The sequence below is a fragment of the Octodon degus genome, unplaced genomic scaffold (genome assembly GCF_000260255.1).
Source record: "Octodon degus isolate 3935 unplaced genomic scaffold, OctDeg1.0 scaffold00007, whole genome shotgun sequence".
NCBI lineage: Eukaryota > Metazoa > Chordata > Mammalia > Rodentia > Octodontidae > Octodon > Octodon degus.
In genome coordinates, this window is record NW_004524583.1 from 31,821,258 (window position 1) to 31,832,392 (window position 11,135).

General features: G+C 43.7%; 1 protein-coding gene across 4 annotated transcripts in view; it reads left to right on the forward strand.

The window, feature by feature from the left end:
* Psen1 (presenilin 1) overlaps window positions 1-11,135 on the forward strand; it is an 80,436-nt gene that overhangs the window by 50,701 nt on the left and 18,600 nt on the right. For all 4 annotated transcript variants that reach the window (XM_023703377.1, XM_023703375.1, XM_004624844.2 and 1 more), the window contains 2 exons: window positions 626-693; window positions 6,775-6,995. In XM_023703377.1, the coding sequence (XP_023559145.1) occupies window positions 626-693; window positions 6,775-6,995 (289 nt within the window). The remainder of the gene's footprint in view (window positions 1-625; window positions 694-6,774; window positions 6,996-11,135) is intronic.

Genomic DNA, 11,135 nt, shown 5'->3' on the forward strand with positions numbered 1-11,135 from the left:
GCAGTGGCCGGAGTTTGATCCTCAAAACCGCAGCATGCTGTACCTGCCCTGCCCCTGGGGCACACTGAGACGGCAGTTGAGATTGGGCATGGTGGCACACATCTGTAATCCCAGCATTTGGGAGGCTGAAAACAAGAGAATCACTATGAGTTCGATCTGTATAGTGAGACCCTGTAGACACTATACTAAATACATTTTTAAAAAATAATAAATTCGGGTGATTTGGGAAATTGTGACAGAAATGACCTTCCTCAGGAAAATTGTCTACAATCATTATTACAGGCAAGGACTAATATTTTTACAACATAAAGAACACTTATAAACATAATAGCCTAAAAAACCTGAACAGAGAAAGTACAAAGGGAGGCGGAGGAGATGGCTCAGTAGAATAAGCACTTCCTTGGCAAGTGCAAGGGCCTGAGTTCAATCCCCAGTTACACACACACAAAAAAGGGAAGTACATTGCAGATGACGGATGGATGGATGAGTGTGTGTCTCTTCACTAGTTAAAAAAGGATGCATATTGAAATACCAAATTAATATATTTGGCTTATTGCCTTGCTAAAGATTAATCCAGCATAATTTTGTGAGTAAGCTAATCTGTTGATTAATTTCTTTCCTCTAGGTCATCCATGCCTGGCTTATTGTTTCATCTCTATTGTTGCTGTTTTTCTTTTCATTCATTTACTTGGGGTAAGTAGTGGTAGTTTTAAGTCTCTTTTTAAACAGATCTTAGAACTGTGTTCCTTCTTGATGACTTATTCTTAAATTATAATTGTTTACACATAGTGTCATACTTAGACTGCAAAAGATGAGTTATGCTATCAGAGTAGGGATGTTGCCGCCTGACATGGCGCCACACACCTGTGGTTCCAGCCCCGAGGAGGCCGAGGCGGGATGATCACCGTGAGCGTGAGATCAGCCTGGGCTGCATAGTTAAAGGCCAGCCTGAGTTACAGAGCAAGACTGTGTCTCAAAAAAAAAACAAGGAAAAGAAAAACTGACAAACTTTGGAGTTACTGTGTCCAGATTAAAAAATAAACCCAACTCAGGGTTAAAAGTAAATCCTATTAAAAATTAAATAAAGTAAGGGCTGGGAAGATAGCTCAGCAGTCTAAGCCCCTGCCTGGAAAACGCAAGGTCCTGAGTCCTAACCCCAGTACCACATGCTGTACCAGCCCCAGAACTCCGAGTATGCCGTGCCAACCCTGAAACCAGGCGCCCAGTGCCGGGCGAGGGGGGTGCTGAGACAGGAGGATCACTACGAATCCGAACTGTGTAGCAAGACATTGTACCAACAACTAGAAAACCAAAAATAAGTGAAGCAAGTATTTTTATTGACTTGATAGCAAAATTTAAAATAAAATTAGCGTCTTATGATATCGAGCCTTTCTATGCAACCTGGTACAGTTTCCATCTTTTAAATCTTTAAGCCATTCAGAAGCATTTAAAAATTTCTTGCAACATTTTGTACAGTTATTGAAGCCTCAGGTTGATTTTTGTTTTGGATGAAAGATGTAAAACATACCATGAACATAGTCAAACTATGAATGGGTAAAAAGATGAAAAACTGCTAACTAAAAAAATTACTTTTAAATATATGAAAACTTTTGACATCTTCATAAGATGGATGCCAGTTGAAGCTACATGTTAGCAAAGATCAAATAGCTTGGTAATAGCCTAGCTAGCAAAAATGCAGAGAAGTGGACTCTCACCCGCTTAGTGTGGCAGCCAGCGTGGAGTCCCAGGCTTGTACTTCCAGCACTCCATCTCCACAGAGACAGGCAGGAGGATGGTAAGTTTGAGCCTCGTCGGGACAACTTAGAAGACTGTTTGAAAAGAAAACTTAAGGAGGGGCGGCCGGAGACATGGTTCAGTGGAATAAATGCTTCACTGGCAGGTGCAGGGGCCTGAGTTCAATCCCCAGTTCTGCCAAAAAAAATAAAACTTAAGGAGGGGGAGTGCTATAGCTCACTGTAAAGTTTCCAGTACCCCCAAAATGGTGGTGTGGGCACAACCATTAATTTTTTTTTGTTGTTATGTATTTAGTACAGGGTCTGCAGGGTCTCAGTACGCAGATTGGACTCATAGTGATCCTCCTGTTTTCAGCCTCCCAAGTGCTGGGACTCTAGGCATGCAGCACCACGCCTGGTCTCAGTCACTGTCTCAGCATGTTCCAGGAGACAAGGATGGCACACTGGGGATTGAACCCCAGTCCCTGCGTCTGCCTTAAGCAGGTGCTCTAACCCGCTGAGCTATCTTGTTTTTTTTTTTGTTTTTTTTTTTCAGAACCAGGGATCAAACTCAGGCCTTTGTGCTTGCTAGGGAAGTGTTTTCTACTGAGCCATCTCCCCGGTCCCCCACTGAGCTATCTGGCTGACCCTACAATCATTAAAAATTTTAAGTGAGCCCAGTAATTTATAGAAATAGTCATGGCAGCAAGGCATCAGTTAGGGAAAGAACAAAATCAGTCTAAACTGATAGAAAACTAAGTGATGCAATTAAATAGATTGAGGTGCTATCATGTGCTAACGTGGAAAGTTCTCCCTAAGTTTGTTGAAAGAAAAAAGTATAGAACAGTAAATATAATGAGCTCTCATTTAGTGTCTAATAAAAAGTATCTATTCATATCCATATTTTCCCAGACTCTGGGAAGGCGCACAGCAAAGTAATGATACAATAGTACTTTCCTTTAGAGGAACCTGAGAGAGTATATGGAGGGAAACTTGCTTTTTATAGAGTCTTTGTGAATTGTACCTTACTCATGGTGCACCTGCTACATCCTAGAAATTGACATTAGTTTGTTTCCTTTTACTTGCATGCTAGTTCATTGGAAATGCTTAGTACACGTAGCAATGTTATCCAGAAATTTCAGCATTTACTTTGCAATTTCAAAGGGAGGGGAAGAACCATCCTCCCGGATGGTCCCTTAACCCAAAGTCTGCACTTAAAAAATACTTTCTCTTCAGTCACACAGGACATCTCCACAGTTGCAGTCTCTTTTAAATGGTGGATATTTTCCCCCAAATAGAAATTGTATTTTTCTCAATTGTACAAATGTTAAGCATTCATTTTGTTTGTTTGTTTTGGTACTGGTGGGGATCAAACTCAGGTCCTTGCGCTTCCCAGGCAGGCACTCATGCCGCTGAGCCATCTCCCCAGCCCAGTCGTTGTTTTGTTTTTTAAACTAGGGCCTGGGAATGTAGCTCAGAGGTAGAGCACGTGTCTCATACACACAGGTCCTTGGATTCTGTACCCAGGAGAGTGAAGAAGAGAAAGTAAGCTGGGAGACAAGTTCAGGGTAGGGGCGAACTTAGCGTATGCCAAGGAGAGCAGAGAACATTGCCAGCACGCGCGGGTTCGCTCCCCAGGACGCCGCCATGAGCTGCGTAAACACATTGCACAGACCTAAGACTGAAGATCCGTCCCATCATTGTTCAGGAATTCATGCCAACATTTTTTTTTCCCAACGAAATGACATTCTGTGTTCTGTATGTCTATGTCTTAAACATACACATTTTCTAGTGAATGCACTAAACTTCATTGCAGGAAAATTACATCATTGCCAGGGAGATAGCTCAGCGGCTTAGGCACCTGCCTGGCCAAGTGCAAGGTCCTCAGTTCAGTCCTTGGTATCAAAAAAAAAAATAAATGACATCTTTTATGTTTTGGCTGTAAGATGTGTGTGTGTAGTCCTTGGAGCATAAGACTAATTTTATTGTCAAGCCACACATACCTATGGGTCTGTCAGACCATGTTTATTCTTTAGAATATTTCTATGGATAAAATACTAATTTTAATTTTGAGTTTTATTAAATAATGAGTACTTAGGATAAAAATCATGAGAAAATTTTGAATTTTAAATGTTTATTGGTTATTAAAATTTTCAACATCGGGCCAAGGATATAGCTGAGTGACACAGTGCCTGCCTGCGAAGTGCAAGGTCTTGAGTTTGATTTCTGGTACAAAAAAAAAAAACCTCAACATCGATTCATTTTTAGTATACAAAATCTAAAAAAGAACATCAGAAATAAATTCCCATATGAACTGCACTGAAAATACCACTGACACTCTATTAAAAATAAAAATCATACTTCAGTTGTCACACTGAAGGCAGGCAGCACGCGAGACAGCAGCAGAGCATTTGTACTTGTGCGTCACTCGCGCAGGCAGACGCAGGTTGGCTTTCCTGGCCTTCCTGCAGGACGTAGCTGACATCTCAGGGGTCTTGCTGTTTGTCGAGAGGTTCTTACTACATTATACAGTGTGTAATTACCAGGAACCTGAAATATCAATAAAATAAAGTGTTCCATTCTTTGTATGTATTATGCATGTCAGCTGTGTACTTGCTTACAAAACCTAAAAGATGACATCAGAAATAAGTTCTTACATAAACTGCAGTGAAAATACCAGTAAAATCCACAAAAATAAGCTTTGCTTCAGCAGTGAACCCCGAGAGAGTCTTCACGTCCGACAGCTGCATTTGCCCCACGTTCATCTTGCTTACACAGACGGAACGTGTGCTTCACTCTCCTTCCTGTGTGGCTCTCTCATTACCTCTCGTCCTGTTCTGTCCGGAGCTTCCTGCTGTACAGTACAGCATGCACATAGGGAAATGGGATGTCAACAGAATAAAATATCAAATAAGCCTTTTACATTCCTGAGATGATCAGAGGAAATCTGCTGGCTGGGTGTGGTGGCACACACCTATAATCCCAGCTGACTATGGGTTTGAGGCCAGCCTGGGCTACAAAGTGAGTCCAGGCCTGCACTACATAGTGATAGCCTGTCTCAAAAAGTCAAACCAAAAACAAACCAAAAAATTGTGCTTAGTATAGCAGAGCTATGAATGCTTTCAGTTCTGCTAGTGTCATAATAAAGTATATTTATTATTATTATTATTATTATTATTATTATTTAGGACAAGGTCTGCAGGGTCTCACTGTGTACATCAGACTCGTAGTGATCTTCCAGTTTATAGCCTCTCAAGTGCTGGGATTACATGTGTGTGCCACCACACCCAGTCTCAGTTACCGTCTCAGTGTGCCCCAGGGGCGGGGCCGGCATGGCAGGCTCGGGATCAAACTCCCTGCCTGTGTGTCTGCCTAAGCAGGCGCTTTAATCCACTGAGCTATGTGGCCGGCCCTAATAAGTATATTTTTAAATATGACTATCAGTACATACAGAATGTCTTACTGCACTTCAGCCTTTGTGTATTCAGTAGCATCTTGTAGTGTTTCACCTGTTACGATTTCCAGCGTTGAGTGGCAGTCCTGTTGTTTCTGGTACGTTTTACCCTCACCAGTAGCTTTGCTGTATTTTCCAACCTAGATCTCACGTTGGGTTTTTCCATTTTGCAACATTTCCGCTAGTCAGATGTCTTCACATTGATGTTTTGTCATCTGAATCAAGGAGATCTGTGTTCCTTGTGTCTGAACTTCATTTTTTCCCCCTATTCCCCTTCCCTCCCTTCAGCCCTACCTCCCCTCTTGCCTGTGTCTGTAATGGTCCATCCTTGCCCCACTTCGCTGTCTTGGGTCCTTTGGCTCACGTGGCCAGTGTCAAAGTCACCATAGCTGTCCTCATCACTGTCCTCTCCCAACACCACTCTTCTGCTGTGAAAGTATGTACTTCACCATAATGGTCATCTTCCTCATCCATGCATGAGTAATCTGATGATTCACTTTTGATCTGCAAAACTTGCAAATCTGGTTTTTCATGTGCTTTTGTATTGAATTGGGTTACTTCTACCAGAGAAATCTGGAAAAAAAAACTTAAAAAAAAAAATCCTAGAGTGGTGTGGTCTGTTGGACCCTCTGTGAAGCTCAGGTAAGCATACATGAAACCAGTTAGATGGTGCATAAAGGTGGGCCCAAATCCCCTCTAGCCACTTTTTTTCCTGCACACCGGCACGGTTCTTGCTGTTCATCAGACCAAGTGACTTAACACATGGACTGCTTTCTGTATCCCTCAGGGAAAGGTACTGAGATGCACAGCCAGCTGCTATTATGCTAAAGTACAAATTTATGATAGAAAATAAGAGATGGGGGGGCTGGCCCTAGCTCAGTTAAGTGGCTGCTTCCACAAAGCTGTGAGCCTCAGGTTTTTGTAGTTCGATCCCCACAACCCTACAGCTGGCCAAAAGTGCCCTGATTGTATTCGAGGAGCAAAAAAAAAAAAAAAAAATTCCTTATGGGGCTGGAGAGATGGCTCAGTGGTCTAAAGCACCTACTTGAAACAAGCTTGGCAAAGCACAGGGACCGCGGTTCAATCCCCCAGCACCACATGCCAGCCAGCCCGCCCCCTGGTGGGCTGAGCTGGCCACACACACACACACACACACACACAAATAAATAAAATTTTAAAAAAATATTTCTTAAAAAAAAAAAATAAGAGATGGGCCCCTTAGACCCAGGTGTGTACCTCGAGTTGTGGTGGCATGTGCATTTAATCCGAGTTGCTTGGACTGCTGAAGCCAGGCTGAGCAGTTTAGTGAGACCCTGTCTCAAAATAGAAAAGGACTGGGGATGTAGCTCAGGGATAGAGTATTTGCCTAGCATGTGTAAAGTCCTGGGTTCAATAACCAGTAGCTGCAAAAACAAAAATAAACTCTACTTGAAGAAAAAATGAATTTAGAGCAAAGTGTCAACAAAAAAATGGTGTAAAATGAAGGTAGCATTTGAATATCTCATATTTGGGAACCATAGTTCTGAACAATGTCTTGGTAACAATTATTGCACATAAATCTTTTAAAATCTGTTTAATTTTTTTCAGGGAAGTATTTAAAACCTATAACGTTGCAGTGGACTACATTACAGTTGCACTCCTGATCTGGAATTTTGGTGTGGTGGGAATGATTTCCATTCACTGGAAAGGCCCCCTTCGGCTGCAGCAGGCATATCTTATTATGATCAGTGCCCTCATGGCCCTGGTGTTCATCAAGTACCTCCCCGAGTGGACTGCGTGGCTCATCTTGGCGGTGATCTCAGTATATGGTAAATCCAAGGCTGATGCTGTGTTCGTCACAGAAGTGCCTTGCTGGAGTTTTCCTCCTCCTTCAGTTCTCTTGGCTTAGGAAAGATTCTCAGCAGTTATATCCCAAAGCTCTTCAGTAGAAAGATCTTTGTGTTCTACCCCCTCCCCAGTACTCAAGATTGCACCCAGGGCTTTGGCCCTGCCGGCCAAGTGCTATACCACAGTCGCACCTGCAGACCCTCTCTCCTGAGGCCGAGTTCTCTGACAGCGTCTTATCACTGCCCCCTGTTTCAGTCAGCAGCAGCTTAGTTGGAAGGGCCAGGCGTGGCTTCTAGTCAGAACCTGTGGACTCAAAACCCATTCCTTACTAGGCAGTGCCCTGGGTCTGAGCCACAGGACAGAGGGGAAAACACTGCCACCGATAGCTTTGGTGATCTTAGGAACCTGGCTCTAGCTCAGGCGGGCCTTAGGACCACTGCTTCAGGGTTGTGAACAGCTCAGTGAGGTGCAGGCAGGCGCTGCGCACGTGCCTAGGAACAGAGTGTTCTGGCAGGCTGGCAGGAAGACCACAAGTTGTACTTCAGTGACTTAGTGAGATCCTTTGTCAAATTTTTTTTAATTAAAAATTTTTAAATGTATTTGGTACAGGGTCTCACTACACAGCTTGGACACGTAGCGATCCTCCTGCTATCAGCCTCCCTAGGGCTGGGATCACAGGTGCTACCACGCTGAGTCTCCGTGACTGGCTCAGTGCGCCGAGATGGGGCCGATGCGCATGTGCTGCTGGGATGGAGTCTTGGCCCCTGCGCATGCCTAAGCACTTAGTCCGCTTGGCTGTCTTGTCGGCTCTTCTGCCTCAAATTTTTGAAAAAGTTTGAGAAGGAATGAAAAATCAAAAGGGCTGAGAATGTAGCTCAGTGCAGAGGCCTTAGGTTCAGTCTCCAGTACCAAAAACAGAGTTCAGGGCATTCAATACATGTTAGAAAAACACTGGAGGAGTTTTTGACACACACGGAATGCTTGATTCATTTTACTTTATTTTTTAATTTTTTTATTTTAAAGAGGAAAAAATATTGATGATAAGGTAGCAATGGTTAATACATTACGTACTGTTATCTTTAATTACAAGATATTGGCATTCAATTGTCCAAACAATATTAGCACAAACCTTTCTTTTCAGTGAACTAAGAGAAATTAGTAGTATAACTATCTCAAGTGTCTTTTATTTGTATACACATATACGTGTACATATATATGGTTTTGCTTTTCTCCATTCCTTGATCCCAGGTTCTTTTCCTTTGAAATTTTTTCTCATTTTACACTTAAGGGCGTAAAAATTCCTCCAGTCTATTCTAGCACAAACCTTCCTTTTTAACGAACTAAGAGATGCTAATAATATAACTGATTTGCATTTTCCTCTTTTCTGCTCCTGCCCTTCCCGCCTGCTCTCGCCCCAGCTGCTTTTACCTTTTGAATAATGTCTTCCCATTGCCCAGCACCTCTTGTGCACTTCAGGCCACTCTGTTTCACCTTCTCACACTAGCGAGACTGCAGTGTGCACACGTGTGTGTGTGTGTGTGTGTGTGTGTGTGTGTGTGTGTGTGTGTAGTTTATTTCACTTATGAGTGGGCCTCAGGTTGCATCTGTTTACGTATAAAAGTCCCTAGTTTGTCCTTCCTGGCTTTGTAGTACTTCATTGTATAAAAAGATACTTTTTTATACATTCTTCACTTAGTTGATCAGGCATTTGGGTTGTTTCCAAGATGTGGTCATTACAAATTGTGCTGCTATAAACATGGGTGTACATATATCGCTATAGTACAATGTTTTTAATTCTTCTGGGAAAATCCCAGAAGCTGGATTCAGCTGAGAATATCTAGTATCCCACCAAAAAGCTACTGCTGGCTTTCTGGGATAGATCAAATGGGCCCTCCAATTCTAGTTGTTTTCAGGAGTCTCCACATTGACTTCCACAATGGTTTCACACATTTGTGTGACCACCAACATGGGAGAAGGGTTCCTTTTTTCCACAGCCTTGCCAGCTTTTGCTATTGATGGATTTCTTTCCTTTCTTTCTAGATATATTTAGGACAGGGTCTACAGGGTCTATAGGGTCTCACCAGGTAGATCAGACTCATAGTGATTCTGCTGTTTCCTGCCTCCCAAGCGCTGGGATTACAGGCACGCGCCACCGTGCCCAGGCTCAGGCGCCGTCTCAGCAGGCCCTGGGGGTGGGGCCGGCACTGCATGGCATGCCAGGGATCAAACCCTAGCTGCTGTGCCCTGCCCTAAACAGGCGCTTTAGTCCTCCAAGCTGTCTGGTGGCCCTGTTGATGCATTGCCTAATGATAGCCACTCTTTCTGGGATGAGATAGAATCCCAGTGTTACTTGCATCTTCAAATGACCAGTGGACTTTTTTTATGTATGTATTTTCTGTTTGTATTTCATCAGGTGTATATTCATCTCAGATGCCCATTTTTGGATTGAGTCTTTAAATTTTGAGGTTCTGATTTTTTTGACTTCTTTATATGTTCTCAGTAACCCTTTGAGGAAGAGCTGGCAAGCATTTTTTCTCACAGTGGGTTGTCTCTTCACTCTGTTGGTGGTTTCTCTTGCTGGGTAAAAGCTTTTTCAGAGGATGAGATCCCAGTTGTTGATTCTTTGTGATAGTTCCTGTAAATTGCGGTAGAAACCATGTTCACACTTCCATAAAAACAAGATCAGACAATGAAAAGAAACAAAACACCACTCAAAGCACAAGAAGAAAAAGCAAGGGAATATACTTCCAGATTTGTCTCTGCGGTCACAATGTGTGGCACCAGAGTCCCCATCCATGTTTATCCCAGCAAGCCAGCAGTAGCTTTTTGGTAGGGTAGGGTACAATCTTAGCAGGGCCATACCTTCTGACTGAGACCAGACTCCTTTGGTCTGCAGCCGGTAGTGCACCTTTCGTGGGCCTTTGCTGCTAGATGGAGCCAGCAGATGCTCTGCGTTCTGAGCTCATCTGGCCCCTGTCCAGGATGGCTCTTGGACTGTCGTTCTCTCTTGCACTTACCCCCAGCTAGTGCGGCCTCTCATATCCACTGCTCCTTTCCACTGCTCGTCTCAGTGGAGGCCTGTGGGTTTGGCAGTAGCCACCCACCTTGTGCTTGCAAAGGTCAGCTGCTCCTCTCACACAGTGAGTCCCACCTCGGAGGAGGTGCCACCGGCTCCATCCTCCGTTGTTGTTTTTCTCTTCACTCAGTGGGCTTCAGTTCACATTTGCAGTCCTTCTTGGGCCCAGGGGACTCACTTCTCTCCTCCTCGTCTTCCTGTCTATGCCAACGTCTGGCCAGCGAGTCTCAGAGAGGCTCCTCTGCTGCTGCCACTCCACCATTCTTGGTGTTCAGTCTCACCATTTAAAATCAAAAGTAGGTCACCAACTTTTCATACAACAGAATGAGTGGAATTATCACCCCCCTCCCGAGACAGGGTCTCACTACATAGTTTCTTCCCGTTTCTCCATGGGAAAGCAGAATCACTTTCAGAGGCAGACACTGGTCTCTATTCCAGAGATTATGTCGTTTTATCACTGTTCAGATATGTTAAAATGTCTGGTGACCTGCAGTAGAAAGTCTTTTCATCTCTAAAGAAAAAGTTCGGAAATGGAGTTGAGCTAGTTCTGCTGTGCACTGAGCAGCTGGCCCCGTGCTGCAGTGCCTGCCCCTTGCGCTGAGCTCGTGATGGCCCATGGCTCCATCACTTGTTCCTGTGTCTCTGTAAGCAGGAGCACTAGATCTAGAGGCGCACAGCCCGCAGGTGACACGGACTCTGTCATAGTCTTATGGCAGCCCAAACAAGTTATCCAGTCCCTAAAGGTCAGTAATTATGATGTTTAGAATAGTACCTAACAGTAAATGTTAGCTGCTGCTTTTTTCTTTCTTTCTTTTTTTCTTTCTTTCTTTTTTTTTGTGGAACTGGGGAATGAACTCAGGCCCTTGTGCTAGCCAGGGAAGCACTTATTCTACTGAGCTGTCTCCCGGCCCTAAATGTTAGCTTCTTTTTTTTTTTTTTTTTTTTAAATTTTTTTTTAACATTTATTTATTGTGTGTGTGTGTGTGTGTGTGTGTGTGTGTGTGTGGCCAGCTCAGCCCACCAGGGGGCGGGGCCGGCTGACATG